This window comes from Endocarpon pusillum (genome assembly GCF_000464535.1).
Source record: "Endocarpon pusillum Z07020 unplaced genomic scaffold C679989, whole genome shotgun sequence".
Taxonomy (NCBI): domain Eukaryota; kingdom Fungi; phylum Ascomycota; class Eurotiomycetes; order Verrucariales; family Verrucariaceae; genus Endocarpon; species Endocarpon pusillum.
Genome location: NW_006913462.1, coordinates 68437 through 84002, shown reverse-complemented (window position 1 = coordinate 84002; position 15566 = coordinate 68437). Strand labels below are relative to the sequence as shown.

The following is a 15566-nucleotide window of genomic DNA, read 5'->3' as shown; positions in this document are numbered from 1 at the left end:
CTACCTCTGTGCTGGAGGTGTTATTATCAATGCAAGTTCCCAGAACTCCTGCCTCCACATACGCCGCTCTCTCCGGTGTTACCTTGCGGTGTTCGCTGGCAGTATCCTTTCTCCTCTCAGCTCGCCCTTGATACAACTTCACAAACACACTGAGGTCACCTGTGAAAGTGGATTTGCTTCCGCAAGCTACTTCTTGCTCAATCCGCCTTTCACTTGTCTCGTACTTATTCGCTTCATTCCTTCTCCTGCTCACCATCAAACCTGAAAGGATTCCCAAGCCATCGTGAGTGTAACCTTGCTCCTTAGGATCTCATTTTGAGTTCGCAACAGGTTCATTGAGCTTTTGGAAGATGCCTTCGTAAGTCTCATTTGTTCTTTGTTCAACAGAGGAAGTAATGACAACGCGTCTGGCAACAGCTCCAGGAAGAGGCGTATTCCGAAGTTCGTAATACGTGATGTTGACGAGGATGTCCTGTATGGTCCAAAACCTCAAGACGAGGATCAAGAACTCGCCATAGGTGATTCGCATTACGAGACGGTTTCACCAAGTCCCAAGCGATTAAGGTTAGTCCAGATTCAACCACCTGGACCTCAATCGCACTAATAATCAGTACCAGATACCAAAACACATCAGCGGTTACAGTATTCGTTGGACAGCAGGCGACTCCCTTTGTGGCACACAAGGAGTTCTTGTGTGAAGTGTCTGATTACTTTAAAGCTGCTTTGACTGGCCAGTTTGCTGAAGCCAAAGAGGATAAAGTTAACCTGCCTGAGCAAAAAGCCCATGTGTTCGATGACTTTCTGACTTGGCTCTATGGAGGGTCGCTCGACAGCCTGGCACTCCGGAAGTTAAAAACAGGACTGGGACATGAACTCGACTGGGAACATATCCGCGACCTCTATGTCTTTGCAAAGTACATCCAGTGCCCAAAGTTTAGCAACCATCTACTCAGCACTGTATGGAAAAGCTCAATTTCTGTACTGATTATCAGATCCCCCGCGCCTGAGGCGGTAACGTTGATCTACCAGGATACGGCGGAGAGTTGTGGTCTCCGGAGACTCGTCGTGGGGTTTTTCATGCAGAATAGGGACAAGAGTGACTGGACAGATCCCAAGGAAAGCAAGGATTGGATCAGCAAGTTCCCCACCGAGTTCTGCTGTGAAGTGCTCGTCCAGACTACCAGACAAGTGATGGGGCTTGAGAAGCAGATTCTGGTTCCTGGGGGAAGCTCTGACGAATGTCCGTACAGTGATTGACAAGAAAAACTGTGATGCTGGTGCAATTAGAATTGGCATGAGGAATTCATGATCACGAGGTAGCACGAATATCGTTTCGCGGAGACCAATGGTGACGAATTCATGGAAGGCTGGAGAGCTAGGGAGCTGTACGATGTCTCCTCGATTCGTGCCGTCACGTTGCTGGGTCACGTTGTTGGTAAGAAGGTGGCAATCATAACTCCAAGATTTGCTTGCGTGGGCAACGAAACAGTATGGAGCTTGTCAAGGAAGTTTTGGCCCTGGGTTAGGTGGCCAGCCCCTGATCTTTGTGCTCAAGTAGGGAGGGTCAAGACAAATCATACCTAAAGCCTTGTAGACAGATTCACGTGCTCTTTCAAGAAACACCCTCAGAGGCATTGAGCACACGAACACTCAAGTTTTTGCTCCTTATCCTGCGTTCTGGTGATGTGACCTGCTCTGCATATTTTCATCTCCCACACCTTGAAGTCACAACCTTACTTCCTAGATTCTGGCTCCATTTTAACGCAAGATATGTATCGTTCAGCTTGACAAGAACCAGAGTCATAGAAGAATCCAGCATGGCAACCCCTAAGTGAGTTCCGAATCCTCATCGAGTCTTCATTTTGCTTTTGCTAATGTGAAGCTTCAATACAACACCAAGAGTTAGCCTCCCGGTCGACAGTGGACCGTCGTTCAATACAACACAGCCTCATGCCCCAGCTTCGACCACTGCTCTTAGTAGCAGCATTACTTCAACCACCCCCATCAATACGCCGACCACGCTCCAGCGCCAACCTTTCTTTACAGTAACACGTAAAGAAGGGCCGGTGGAGGAGTTTCTCGCGTTTCAGAGCATCATCTTTCTGCCTGAGTTTTCCAAACACTCTTTCGAAGAGGTTCGTCTGGCAGATTATGAGAAAGGCGCTGGACCAATCGTGAATAACAGTAGGCGAGGCCTCTTTGGTGGAAGTGGCTTTAGAGGAAGCATGTTCGAGCAAAAAAGCTTTGCAGGGTCTGGTGATGCAGGAAGCAGAAATACTTTCAGTGGTATTGCCTCAGGCAAAACCGGCGGAATGAGTACAAACCCTCCAGCATCTTCGACTTTGGATGAGAGTAGTCCTCCGCTAGCCAAGCGCCTTAAGTGAGTCTCAAAGTCTATTCTATCACTTAGGTAATAACATTTCCTCAGATACGGCGACAATGACATCTTCAAAGTCCTTGTCGGATCTAAAAAGGTGTCATTCAACGTCCACAAAAACTTCGTTTGTGGAGTGTCCCCATTCTTTCATGGCACTTGCAACAGTCTGTCCAAAGAAGGGCTGAAAGACGAAGTCTATCTCCCCGAGGCAGATCCCGAAGTATTTGATGCTTTCATGGAGTGGGTTTACACGGGCAAAGTCAAGTTTTCAGCGTGGCCCATTAACAAAACTTCTAAACCAGAATGCAATGCATGGTGGTCGTTCGGGACGAAGTTGTATCTGCTTGCCCACTACCTTCAGTGTACGACATTCGGAAACGCTGTCATAGATTCGATAAGCCGCGCCGTGACAAACAAACAGGTCATGCTCTTCCCAGGACCCAATCTCATCGACTTGCTCTACAAGTCGACCCCAGGAGATTGTGGACTTCGAAGAATTTTCGTTGCACTGAATGTATGGAGATCCGGCGCTGGGTACTGGAGAGGGGATGACGAATGGAGGACACGCCTCAGCGGCTTGCCAGTTGAGTACTCCAACGACCTAGTCGTTCAGTTGTTGAGGAGAAACCATCAATTTGATCAAAACCCCTTTGCCGGAGATACAGCTTGTCATGTCTTCAGGGATAAAGAGCTTGGTTCTCAGGCGGTCGAATAAATTTCATAAACCAGACCGGGCTGGTCAGCCAGTGCAAAGATAGGCCTTCATGGCTCCCTGAGATGACTAGCTCGAATAGTTTGCAGAAGACCGAGTGTCGCTGAGTACCTGAGCTGGCCACGTCTCATCCATGGATGGTGTTGTGACGATCGGTTGTGAGGTCTTGTTGCTGTTCATCATGTCTTCACAGGTGACACTTTGGACGAAGCCGCTGCTATTTCGTCCACTGCTTATGTCACCACATTGGCTGCTCCAGGCAATCCAAAGATTTGAAGTGCTTGAAGGATGATGGAACGACAGTGGAAGACAATTGATAGGAGGTGAACTCGTGAGGGCAGGTGAAAAGCAAGAATGCCAAGAGCAAATTAGTCGGCACTTTCAATAGTACTTGCTACTTACGACGTAGTACGGAGCACTTAGCGTCTCTTTCTAGTGGCCTACATGCAGCATCAAGCGCTTCTTGACTACGATCTCTTTCTCGCAAACATGCGATGCTACAGATCTAAACGCTTTGCCTTCCTACCCAAAGTCATAATTATGTATTGCTGTCGATCTGGTGAGTGGACAGACGTGTTGCTATTTTCTTGCTAACCTTCCTCCTCATCAGCTCGAGCTCCCTAATGCCGTTCAAGTGAAAGAGCTCGATACCCGCAAACCGTGGGACCTAAATGAAAAATCCTCCCTAATGCCTCTGCCATCAATACAAATCGAGTAAAATTGGCCCTGTGACTCGCTCGTTTGGCTGGCTTGATCTGTGGTTTCTTCTGCTTCTTTCGGTGCGCTGGGCCGTCTTCAAGGCGTAAGGAAGTTTCAGACCATGTCCTACACTTTACAAGCGGTCAACAGTAACAGATGCTCTTTTGCACTTGGAAGCACTGCTTCCCTGATCTTTGCGTTTCAAAGAGTTCCCCTGTGATGCAGATATCGTGGAATCTTCCTTCCTTGTGGCAAGTACAATTTGACGCCTCTGCTAAGTATCCAGTTCTATCTAAGGGTTCTTGTCTTTAATCCTTGTAAGCAATGGTGTCTCTCTCTACGCATCGTCTCCGTATTTTGGACAATGGCGGTGGCGATCTGTGTGACCTGGGAGACATAGGTTGTCATCCGCACCACCTGGCAATACCGCTCTACCCTGTGATTTCGCCTCTGTTCGGAAGTTGCTGCTCTCCATTTATTTGTAGGGTGCCTTGCCAGCAATCTCTTATTCCCAAGGTCTCAGCAATTCATCACAGAAAGAGTGCTACAATGTTTGGTTGACTTGTTTCGATAAGTATTCGAATCTTAGCGCAGTTGAGATCTTCAGGAAAAGGGATGGTCGAATCTTGTTCGAAGACAAATGTTGCTGAAACGAACCCGGTTTCATAAACACGTGATAGACCTTTGTGTCGTTCCCGTCCAGGAGAGCATCTTTCGGGTTTGCTGACGAAGGGTTTCGATGACATCTTCCTCTTCCCAGTCGCCGCACGGGTAATATCTCGATGTTTCGCCAGATTCGGTGTGCGTCTCTTGACGAGACTCCATTCGTACAGCGCATTCTCAAAATTGTGGTAGCAATATCCAGCTGATGATGCTCTTCAAATGCTGGTCTTGACTTCAGGTCATGATGAACCTGCATTTCATGTCTGTGAGCTTGTCTTGAGATATCACCCTACTGTGAATAACCAGAGATGTCATAGGGACATTCCGCGCGGTCGAAGGTGTGCCATTGACCTTTCCTGAACTCTTCGTCGTCCGAATTCTTGCAGATCCGGGCAAATAGATCCACACATAGCACGATAGAGGCAGAAAAAGGTGCTAGGCCCTGCTCTTCGAAATTACCTGCGTAAAGGTAGAGGTAGCAGAAAAGGTATTGTATTCAGAAGCAAGATCGTAAAAACGAGGGTGCATTTGAAGAAATGGGAATGTAAGGTGCTGATCATCATATCAAGATTTGTGGGCTATAGCGGAAGTGGAAGTACTAGAGTAATCTTGATAGCATCGGCATGAGCAAGAGCTGAAGGACTACTTTCTGCGCTGAATGAACTGGCCAGAGATCACAGGCAATTTCACGTTCAATAACGCGCTGCGCTCATTCCCCAGGGTATCATGCTAAATCCTTCCATTTTCTTTCGCCCTCTATGCAGTCGATCCGCTCAGAATATCGGAGTCACCAGCATCCAGTACAGCCATGGTGGAGCACCGGTAAAGCTTTCCGCAAGCGGTGCCCAGCTCAATCTATATATCTTGGTCAGCGTTTTGACCCTCCAAAGCCCCGTAGAAGCTTCTTCGCAGGGTGATCGACTGGAGGTGTGCTCACGTTGTTGCCCGCAAAATGGTGAACATTTGTCTAGGTCGCGTAATCAGCAAAGGCCCAATCAGAAGTGTACCAGGAACATACTTTTGACAGCATTGAGTAGTATTCAAGCTCGCTTTTTCGAAGAGGTGGAGTATTGCCGGCAATGATGACAAGCTTGGCCTTGCCAGAGCGCAAAGATTTCAGCGTCGACTTGTAGCCAAGAGTGACTTTGAGGAACGATCAGCCAGTCTGCTGATATTCTTGATGCTTCGACATTACCCTTGCCAGATTTCATGACCAGCGCAAGCCGAGAGTTAATGCTATCAGCGGTCTTCTTCGCTTTCTTGGGCGCCATCGTTACGCTTGAGAAGTCTTGAACGACCTCTGCAATTGAAATTCGAAAGGGTGCGCTCCGGCGGAGGTTCTAGGTTTTAATAGCGAAGGCGGTTGATTAATATCTCAAACTTTGCTTGGTACTTTGAATTAAACTTCATTGTGGGATTTTGGCTAACACGTGACCTTGAGCCTCTTGGCGTAGACCCTGTGGCTTAGTACTACCACTGCAGGAGAAGGGTTCTAAATATGACGCCGTAATGGCCCTAGTGAATTTGCGAGTGATTAGCCATTACAAGGACTGGAGGACCGTCAAAAGACGATCAGAAGACCATAATTTGACCGTCATATGACCATAATTTCTCAAAGGACCTCCAAAATGACAGAATTTCAATGTATTTGAGATGTCTTGACTCTGTATTTCTATGCTAACTAAGTCATATCATGGTTAGGCCTAAACTAAGCAAAAATTGATGGTAGTCCAGACATAGCTTTCAGAGGCCCTCTTCCTGCTAAGTAGTGGCTATATTTGTGACTGAACTAGAGAAGAACACATACTACGTCGTAAGCTGCGGAAGGTGGAAGAAGATCCGACGTGGAAATTCCCCCTCCCTCTCGATTGAACAGGGTGGCACTGAACAGCCATGTTGGAGACCGTTGACGAGAGGCTGTTGTAGGCAGGATCATGCAGCGCTCACCCACGAATCACCCGGGAGCGCTGGACAGTGGGTGAGCGGCAGGTGAGAGCAGGTGATAAAAGCGGCGTCGACGGCGTGAGTGTCGAGGTGAGTGCCGAGCAGGTTTTACTTCTCTTCAGTTGCCAAGATTTTGAAAATAATCCGCACGAATGGCATCCAGTAGAACTTCTGGAGACGATCATCTTCTTCGTTCTCGGAGCTTTTGGGGCTTGTGGAGGGTTGCTGGGGGGCCAGAAGTGGCTCTGAGGCCCCACAAGTAAGACCTTGATTGTCTCTTTCGCACGAACGCCTCTTCCAATCCGCTGTGCCATTAAGCGCTTCTTCATCTTATTATGAGCCTTGAAGTGACGCTTCTATGAAGACATTTTGACCGTGCTAGGCATTTGAATGTGAAGGTCCTCCTCCTCAAGCTCTTGCGTAGATTCGACAGGACCTCGCTGTGCCCGGGTAGGATATCGAAAGACATTTTCGATTTGGAGCAGGCAAATGAGAGGACGGCGACGAATGTTTGATCACAACTGGTAATACCAGCCATAACCAACAGAACAAGGTTCCGAGCATTTGTTTTGAATGTACCATAGATAAAAAGAGTCCAATCAGCCATAAATTGTTGAACGTACCAAATGTGATCAAGATAGGCAAACCAGATTTGCTGTAGCTGTGTATCAACTCTCTGGCCCTCTGAATTCAGCTCCCTCCTCCGTGCGACATTCAAACTCGAAACCAGCGTCTTTAAGAGCGACAAGAAGGCCAGCAAAATCATCCTTTTCCGCACACACAGTTCGATGATGGAGATTAAGTCAACTCTACCTGTGACTGCCTTCTTAAGGACAATTTTCCCAAGGCACAGGAAATGTCTCAACCCAGTCTTCAACCTCTTTCCGCAATTCTCCAATTTCCAGGACGTCTGTGCCGTCCCCCAACACCTTCAAGAACGTTTTGATCCCTCCAGGAGTCTTGTAGCCGCGACTCTCAGCCTCTTCGCGAATCCTCATATCAACACGTTGCGTGATGGTGATGGCGCGATCAATGACATGGGCGACACGAATATAATCGTTCGCCTGGAAGCGGCGGTAGCCCCGAGCCGTAAGCCCTTGGGCGCGGTGGCGGAACGATCACCAGGCACGGTGTTTTTGTTGGCGACGACACTGACGAGTTCAAGGACACGTTGCACGCGAGCGCCATCCACGCCACGGTCGCGTAGATCCAGCAGCACGATGTGGTTATCGGTCCCGCCTGAGACGACGGTGTATCCATAGCCGCCCTCATGTTGAGATGTGCCCAGGCATTTGGCGAGCAATCGCGCGTTAGCTACGACCGCCTCTGCGTATGCTTTAAACTCAGGCGTCTGCGCCTGGCGTAAAGCGACTGCGAGCGCCGTGATGGTATGTTGGTGTGGGCCGCCTTGATGACCTGGGAACACGGACGAGTTTATCAATTCTTCTAGGGCGTAGAGCTCTTCCTTGCCGTGTTTATCGCGACGGCGGACGCCTCGTCGGAAAAAAATCATCGCCCCACGCGGTCCGCGTAACGACTTGTGCGTTGTCGTCGTGACGATGTCGGAGTGCAGAAATGGCGACGGCAATACGCCTGTCGCGACCAGACCAGAGATATGCGCCATATCTGAGAGTAAATACGCCCCAACGGATTCAGCTATAGTTCGCATGCGAGCATAATCAATTTTCCGTGAATAGGCCGAGGTGCCGGCAATTATCATCTTGGGGCGGTAGAGCGAAGCAAGAGTCTGGAGGTTTTCATAATCAATCAGTCCAGTAGATGGTTCAAGCCGATAAGGTAAGGACTCGAAATATTTAGAGCTTGCCGATACTTTCTTGTTGGCGCTCTGAAAGCCGTGTGAGAGATGTCCGCCATCAGGAAGGTCCAGACCCATAATGCGATCATGGACGTTGAGGAGCGCGGAGTAGGCATACAGATTTGCAGGAGTCCCAGACAAAGCTATATTGTGTTAACATATCCACAGCTTCTTAAAGTAGCACTTGCAAACATACGTTGAACGTTAACGCCCCAGTCTTCTTCCTTGAGACCAAAGACTTCAAGCGCTCGTTTCTGACACAGTCGTTCCCCTTGATCAACAAATTCGTTTCCGCTATAATATCGTGCTCCAGGATAGCCTTCCGAGTTGCCGCCTAGCAGTCAAAAGTTATTTTAACCTGGTAAATCGTGGCTCGGCAGTATAAAGCTGCTCAGCAAAGAGCATCTAACGTACCTTGCATTACACTACCCAGCGCTTCAAGGACCGCTTCTGAGGTGAAGTTCTCCGAGGCGACGAGATTAAGAAATCTCTTTTGCCGATGTTTTTCCTGCATCTCATCTCAGTCACAGACATAGCTGCGATATGCTGTAAAATGACTCTTGTACTTGGTGCATTATTTGATACATTTCCGGATCCGCCTCTTCCAGGTTTCGAGAGAGTAACTATTTCTGATACTCAGCCATTGTTCGACCGTAATGTAAGTCTTGTACACGCTTAGATACCTTGTGCTGGGCCCGGGCCGCCATCGAGATGGTCCGGAGCCTCGCACTTGAAAGGGTCTGGTTGTGCATACGTTCTCTGGTTACCATCGTCTTGAACATGGCAAACAAAACTCGCGAGGTACGAGAGGAGCTCGCAAATGAAATCGCGATCATGTTCCTTTAAGTGCAAACAAGGTTGCCTCCTAGACTTTATTCGTTCCGTGGGGTTCTAGGACTGATATATGAAGGTACGTAAGATTCAACTGCAATTCATCTCGACCTCGAAAAGCACTGCAATGCCATAGCAAAACCTGGCATTGGCAGTTCACCAGATGACGTGCCAACATGCAATGCAAACGCAATCCGTCTCTCATACGCGGCATGAATGTGGAATACTCAATAAGTAATTACCATGATGCATAGACTAGCGCTGTGGACCTCTGGGTTGAAGGTCTTGTGTCCTGCAGGTCTCACACTGAGTAACCGAAAAGCTGCAGAGATGTAGTATTCAAAGCAAGATGATCAATAACATCAGTGATTGAACGAGAAGGATTATGCAATATTAGAGAGGTTGTGCAATGATCAAGTAGTTTAGGTTATGGTGTACTACCCGTTAATCGATGTAGCAAGTAACAAGCTATTTGTCAATCAGATAGAAGAAATGGCTCTGTTCTTTCTCAAAAGGCGCAGGGCGCGCAGAAATAAGTACAAATTCGCTGTATGGCGTAGACCAATCAAAAGCAGGCGAAACGCAGGGATTTCGCGTAAAAATAACGTCTGACACTATTCCATTTGCAAACGTTTATAAGCTGACAGGAACGCCAAGCAACAACTTACGACTGGGTCAGAAAAAAGGATACACAGCATCTTGTGCAGCAGGAGGAAGAAATGGCTCTGTTCGTTCAAAAAAGGTGCACAGGGCGCAGGAATAAGTACAAATTTGCTGTAAGGCACAGCGACATTAGCCGCGAAATTGCAGCAGAAATTGGCCAATCAACAGCAAGAAAAACGCAGGGATAACGCGTACGAAACGCGGCCAATAAGTGCTCCTGCCGTTTGACACATCTTTACTATGGCACAGCAGTAGCGGTGGTCTAGCTAGTCGCCCAAGGTCTACAGGAGGCGGGGAGCAAAATGGACATGATGAGTTCTAGCCCTTTCAAGGATAGTGGTCACACACCATCCTATGTGAGCGCATCCGGCAAGAATGCATCTCAACCAGTGATCTTTAGATTCATGTGTAGATCATCGAAGAAGGTGAGTGAAATATATCACCGGATCATGCCCGAATAACAAAGTGTGCATCCACCGCATCTCAGTACTTGGCACTATGCTGGATTTGGAGACATTATTCTTACACAACTTCCACATTACCTGTGTTACGAGGCGCCTTTATTAAAATATGTCATGTGTGCACGCGCAGACCCTGGGCTTCCACAAAGCGCGTCAACCTGACCGTCCAATCAAACTGGTATTGGGGCGCTCTTTCCGTGCATCTTTCTGAGCACGACTGATGGGCCTGACTGTATCGAAACCTGCAGCTCAGCTGACGTAGCTGTTCATGTATTGAGGGAGAAGGAGAAATAGTGTCCGCGTAGGGTGTGTGCGAATGTCTTGGCCTCTTTGATCCTCTTGTAATTGCTTTTGGGGGCATTACCTTATCAAGGCTCTGATATGTACAATACTTAATTGCCTCTCAGACATAACAACTCGTCGTTCTATTTTCTACTCTTACTTCTCTTACAGAGTTCAGATTTCTCTACTAGTGGATGACGGAAAATGTCAGAGACTGATCGTCTCCTAAAAGATATTGCCGAAGAAGAGGTTGTCGAGTCGGAGCAAGATAGCTTCCTGCCCCCGGTTGATGGCGGGAAAGATGCCTGGTTGTTTCTGGCTGGCTGCTTCACCATCGAAATGCTGCTTTGGGGTACGCTTCTATTTTGACCTCTTCCTTCTCTATTGATGCTTTCTTCTTGCTTGCCACCATGGGACAGCTACCTCAATCTAATGCTCTCGAGTAGGATTTCCCTTCTCATATGGTCTGTTTGGCCACAAAGAACACAATACATCAAGACTTCTGACGGAAGGGACGAACAGGGATTCTTCAAGAGTATTACACTGCCCATGAACCTTTCTCCGCTTCTCCATCAGCAATCCCTATCATCGGTACATCAGCAACCGTGAGCACCGCTTTCAGCTCTATCTGCACAGGTTTAACTGACATCTCTTCAGGGCATAATGTATCTTGGCTCGCCTTTCACCTTTATTGTACTCATGATGCAACCGCAATGGAGCAGACCGTGTACGATCCTAGGATTCATGATCCTGATTCTGGCTTTGCTTCTTTCCTCATTCGCTCAAGCCGTCTGGCATCTAATACTGCTGCAAGGGGTACTCTATGGGGTTGGGGGAGCCATGTCATACTGTCCTTGCATTCTATTTATGGACGAGTGGTTTGTGAAAAAGAAAGGATTGGCTTTTGGAATCATGTGGGCAGGTAAATTCTGCCAACACTATCGAGGACCGGAGGTTTAATCTGTTGGCGCATTTAGGCTGGGACAGGCCTGGGCGGGTTACTGATTCCATTTCTTATGGACTGGGGCCTGGAAAGACTCGGATTCCGAATCGTACTTCGGGTTTGGGTGGTGATTTTGGTAAGTGGATGTCTAAACAGAGAATTCAACTATCAAGAAGACACTACCTGACATCCGCAGCTCACATCAGCAGCTGACACATTTGATACTAGGGATCATTTCTGGGACCGCTAATGTACTACCTGAAACCTCGTTTGCCAATTTCATCCCATGATACATCTCGAAACATCAGCTTCGAATTCTTACGTCGCCGTGAGTTCTGGGTCTACCAAATACCAAACATTATCGAAGGTCTAGGCTACTTCATCCCGCCTCTTTACCTTCCCTGTACGTTTTCTCTATTGCACTCTTTCTTTCAAATCTCCCGGCTCACCCTCTGCATTAGCATATGCAAGCGCAATCGGACTTCCACAGATCGCAGGTCCACTGACAGTGTCGCTCTTCAATGGAACGCTGGTTCTGGGGACCATCGTCTTGGGGGCCCAAACGGACAGACTCCACGTTACAACTGTGATCCTTATCTCGGCCATCGGCGCCGCATGCTCCGTTTTCATTCTCTGGGGCATTTCGATCTCATTGCCCGCCCTCTGCGCCTTTAGCATCGTCTATGGGTTCTTCGCCGGTGCTTTCTCAACTAGCTGGTCCGCTATCATCCAGGAGATTCGAGACAGACACCCTGATGCAGATGCAGGTATGGTGTTTGCGTTGTTGGCGGCAGGGAGAGGAGTTGGTAATTTAGCCAGTGGGCCGGTGAGTGAAGCTATTCTCTCCAGTGAACTCTGGCCGATAAACGCTGGGCTGGGTTATGGCACTAAATACAGTTGGTTGATCATCTTTGTTGGGACAACTGCAATAATAAGCGGTTTTAGTTGGGTGGGAAGAAAGTTTGGATGGGCTTAAGAGATAAAATAATAATTAGATAAAAAGCCTATGTATTATAATAGCCTTTAGAAATAATAGATAGCTATTTACATGATAACAGAAGATAACCTGGTTGATTAAACTACTACTATATTTTTACTTGAATTTGAAGTTCTTATTAACTGTCTAGAAGAATGAGTTGTTGGATTGCTTGTTATCAGTCCCAAAAAATTCTGAGATAGTGATCCAACTTCACAAAAGAGTTACGCCCAAGTAACCAAAGTTACTTGAATGCAGTTGGAATAGTATATTAATCCTTATCCAGATGCCCTAGAGAGAGTCGGACCACGACTCCATCTAGGCCCCAGGAGGCCTCCATGTCAACTCCGTGACAAATTCTTCCTCATAATATTTGCTCCTTTTCTTTTGAATACTTTCATGAGACTATTGTTTTTAATTTAATAAGTTTGTTTGAATAGATAAATCAGATATAAAACTTATATACAGACTGTAGATATATATAGCTAAATAAGAACAATGTACCCCACCATGGATGGACACGTCTACCTGGTGCTGGGGACCAGTATCTATGTTCGCATAGAGAAGCTAGGATCCATCCAACAAGGAGTCAAAGCCATCAAAACGAGCCGATCTGCTCGGATTCATCAACCCAATGTTGCTTTAGACATCTTAACGAGAGCGCCAAGCTCATACCCGTCTGGAGGGGGTCCCCTCCTCCAGCTGTCCACTATACCAGGATGCAGTGGAGTAGTTCCGGCTATGATTCTCATTCTGCCTGACGCAGACCCAACTGTGGACCTCTATTGAATGCTTGCTGCAACTCTCTCATGCAACATCAGGGTGTTTTTGAGAGTAATACTCCTCAGTAGTCCTCGAGCCGTCATTGACCATTCCGAGGGCGAGGCTTCTCCTCGGTCTTGTGGAACTCGCAGACGGATTGGATACTCCAAAACCAGTTCTGACATAGCGTCGGATCATTGAGTCGGTTTGACTTGAAAGACGCCGAGATACTGAGGTCCGATTCTGGAACCTTGAAAACGACAGATGATGACTTGGGTATCTTGTGATGGACCAACGTCTCAAGGACTTGTGAGCTATTGTGCTCCCATGTCGAGATCTAGGATTGCACTTCATTCAAAGCCTTGTGGATTGCTTGGTAGTCAACCAGTGCGCACTGCAGACCACGCATATCGAGCTTAGACCAGCCGATGACATAAAACATGCATTCGCAATTGACATTAATATGACGGCGATCAACTTTTTCAGAGAAGTATACAATGAGTCTCAGCGTGGCAGAATCCCATTCTGGATCGTCATGCACAAAAAATAATTGGTCTTCGTCGTCGTACCTGCTCCATGGCCAAACATCGTAGATGTCGATATGGAGCGGTAGCTGGATTTGGAGTACGTGTGAGCGCGTTTGAGCTATCGAGGAACCTGCGCTTGGTCGCGGAGACTATCGGTCAGAATCAACCTGCGGCAGTCCGGTTAGGAGGTATCATTCTTTGGCTGCGTTTGGCGTACAGAATTCGATATTTTCCAATATCGTCCATGGGTCTTCACTGAGAAATTCGTTTGGGCCACACTTTCTCAGCAAGATGCCAAAAGAATTTCTCGGATCATCAGCGCAATCTAGAGGTAGAACATATCGAAAGGCTTTTCTTCCCGGAATGACCTGAGAGAGAACCTGGACATAGGTTTTGATACCAATGTTCGACGCCGAAAACTCTCTCCGGGAGTTGTCGGAAAGCCTTCTCCTCCTCACCGTACAGCAATGGCAGGTTGAGATCGAAAATACCTAGCAGAAAATATGCAGTATCTTCAATTCGAGTGGTTTCTCTATGAGCTGACCAGGCCATCTTTTCTGCCACAGCCACCGCCGAAAGCGGCTGCTCATGCCGAAGTACCTCGATCCCGATAGATGTGATTCTGTGGAGAGAATGGACCAGGTGGTTTTTAGAATCTTGGACGTTCCATTTCTTGTCGAAGAACAGAACGTTGTTAGGAGCGATCAGTTCCCGCAACGTCCAGCCCGTGTGAACCACTGGCAACGAGGTAGCATGACGTCGCGATGTCCAGACTCATCAAGGGCCGAAAGATACGCAAAACATACCTCTGCGCGCTCATACCACCTGTACATGGAGTTGATGGCTTCACTGAGCTCTGCGCTGCTGGACTTGTCAATGCAAACTCATACAACACTGGCGACAACATGGAAGCGATTACTCTCCAACCGGCCCGTAATTTTCACTTTTGGTTTAAATTTCATTTTTGTATTTTTCATTTTCCAGTATTTTCAAACCACTTACTCCACAACTTTTGTTGGTTTCGCATCAACCCTGTAAGCTATATCATACTGACTCTCAAGAGTCTGGAAATGGGCCATCCCTCCCTATACCCTCCCCCCTCCCCAAAAACAGTCCCAAATCCAAAGACATTCTTTTATATCTATCCCACGCGCCGGTGGGAATTTGCTGCATTTTAGCGTGCCAAGCATTTTCGGTCTTGGCATGACTTTTTTTCCATTTTCGGAGGATCGGCGCCATCCATCCCAACTTCTACATGGAATTGCGCAGGTCTCAACGCCAGCCAAAGCCTAGAACTATATGGGAAGAAAGAGGTGCTCCTTCTGCAGCTAGGGACCCCAAGATCACCCAGAGAACTGACCGAACGGAGCAGCAAACGGCTCTCAAACCTGTTGCCATTGGTCCTCTTCCGAAAACGCTCGAAATTGACGTCAATCAACTCCCTGACCTCCCTGCGTACAAACCGTCGTTAGAATTACGATTCGAGCGCTCAAAACCCCTTCTAGAAGGTCTCTCGGAGCTTGATACATTCCAAAAACTCCTTACGCCTGCTATAATCGACAGAATTATCAAATCAACGAATAGCTATGCCAAAAACGCTTGTGAACTAAATCTTGATAAAGACGATCCTGAATCCTTTTCTAGACCCTAGAAACTAGTTAATAAAGTTGACATATAGCGATATATTAGTTGTTTGCTTTATATAGAATATTATAGATTATCTAAACATAAAGAATGTCACGTGTCACGTTGGAAGCAGGCGACGAGTGCGCGAGATCTTCAGCCCATGTTGAGTGCTATCCTAAGACTGCAGAGCCGACGAGGGTGGCACTGGGGTCGCTCCTATATAGCGAGCATGCCCCTTACTAACGCGTAGTGCCAATCAATACCCGGCGGCCCTAGCGCTAGCG

At 47.6% G+C, this 15566-nt stretch overlaps 5 protein-coding genes across 5 annotated transcripts; 3 read left to right on the top strand and 2 right to left on the bottom strand.

Moving 5' to 3' along the window:
* Positions 1-350: 350 nt before the first annotated feature.
* Positions 351-1257, top strand: EPUS_07954 (uncharacterized protein; the record flags this gene model as incomplete). Its single annotated transcript, XM_007787446.1, has 3 exons — positions 351-358; positions 418-564; positions 618-1257. 3 exons carry the CDS (start codon positions 351-353, stop codon positions 1255-1257), a joined length of 795 nt encoding a protein of 264 aa, XP_007785636.1.
* Positions 1258-1817: 560 nt separating this feature from the next.
* On the top strand, positions 1818-3092 carry EPUS_07953 (uncharacterized protein; the record flags this gene model as incomplete). Its single annotated transcript, XM_007787445.1, has 3 exons — positions 1818-1831; positions 1883-2380; positions 2429-3092. The coding sequence occupies 3 exons, from the start codon at positions 1818-1820 to the stop codon at positions 3090-3092; spliced, it is 1176 nt and encodes a 391-aa protein (XP_007785635.1).
* Positions 3093-5319: 2227 nt separating this feature from the next.
* On the bottom strand, positions 5320-5722 carry EPUS_07952 (60S ribosomal protein L30-1; the record flags this gene model as incomplete). The annotated part of the gene is made up of 3 exons (XM_007787444.1): positions 5320-5418; positions 5470-5594; positions 5647-5722. 3 exons carry the CDS (start codon positions 5720-5722, stop codon positions 5320-5322), a joined length of 300 nt encoding a protein of 99 aa, XP_007785634.1.
* Positions 5723-7222: 1500 nt separating this feature from the next.
* EPUS_07951 (serine hydroxymethyltransferase) lies at positions 7223-8725 on the bottom strand (the record flags this gene model as incomplete). The annotated part of the gene is made up of 4 exons (XM_007787443.1): positions 7223-7459; positions 7525-8354; positions 8408-8545; positions 8626-8725. The coding sequence occupies 4 exons, from the start codon at positions 8723-8725 to the stop codon at positions 7223-7225; spliced, it is 1305 nt and encodes a 434-aa protein (XP_007785633.1).
* A 1927-nt stretch (positions 8726-10652) lies between these two features.
* Positions 10653-15307, top strand: EPUS_07950 (uncharacterized protein; the record flags this gene model as incomplete). Its single annotated transcript, XM_007787442.1, has 8 exons — positions 10653-10800; positions 10895-10912; positions 10971-11053; positions 11106-11370; positions 11436-11527; positions 11620-11794; positions 11853-12217; positions 15029-15307. The coding sequence occupies 8 exons, from the start codon at positions 10653-10655 to the stop codon at positions 15305-15307; spliced, it is 1425 nt and encodes a 474-aa protein (XP_007785632.1).
* Positions 15308-15566: the final 259 nt, after the last annotated feature.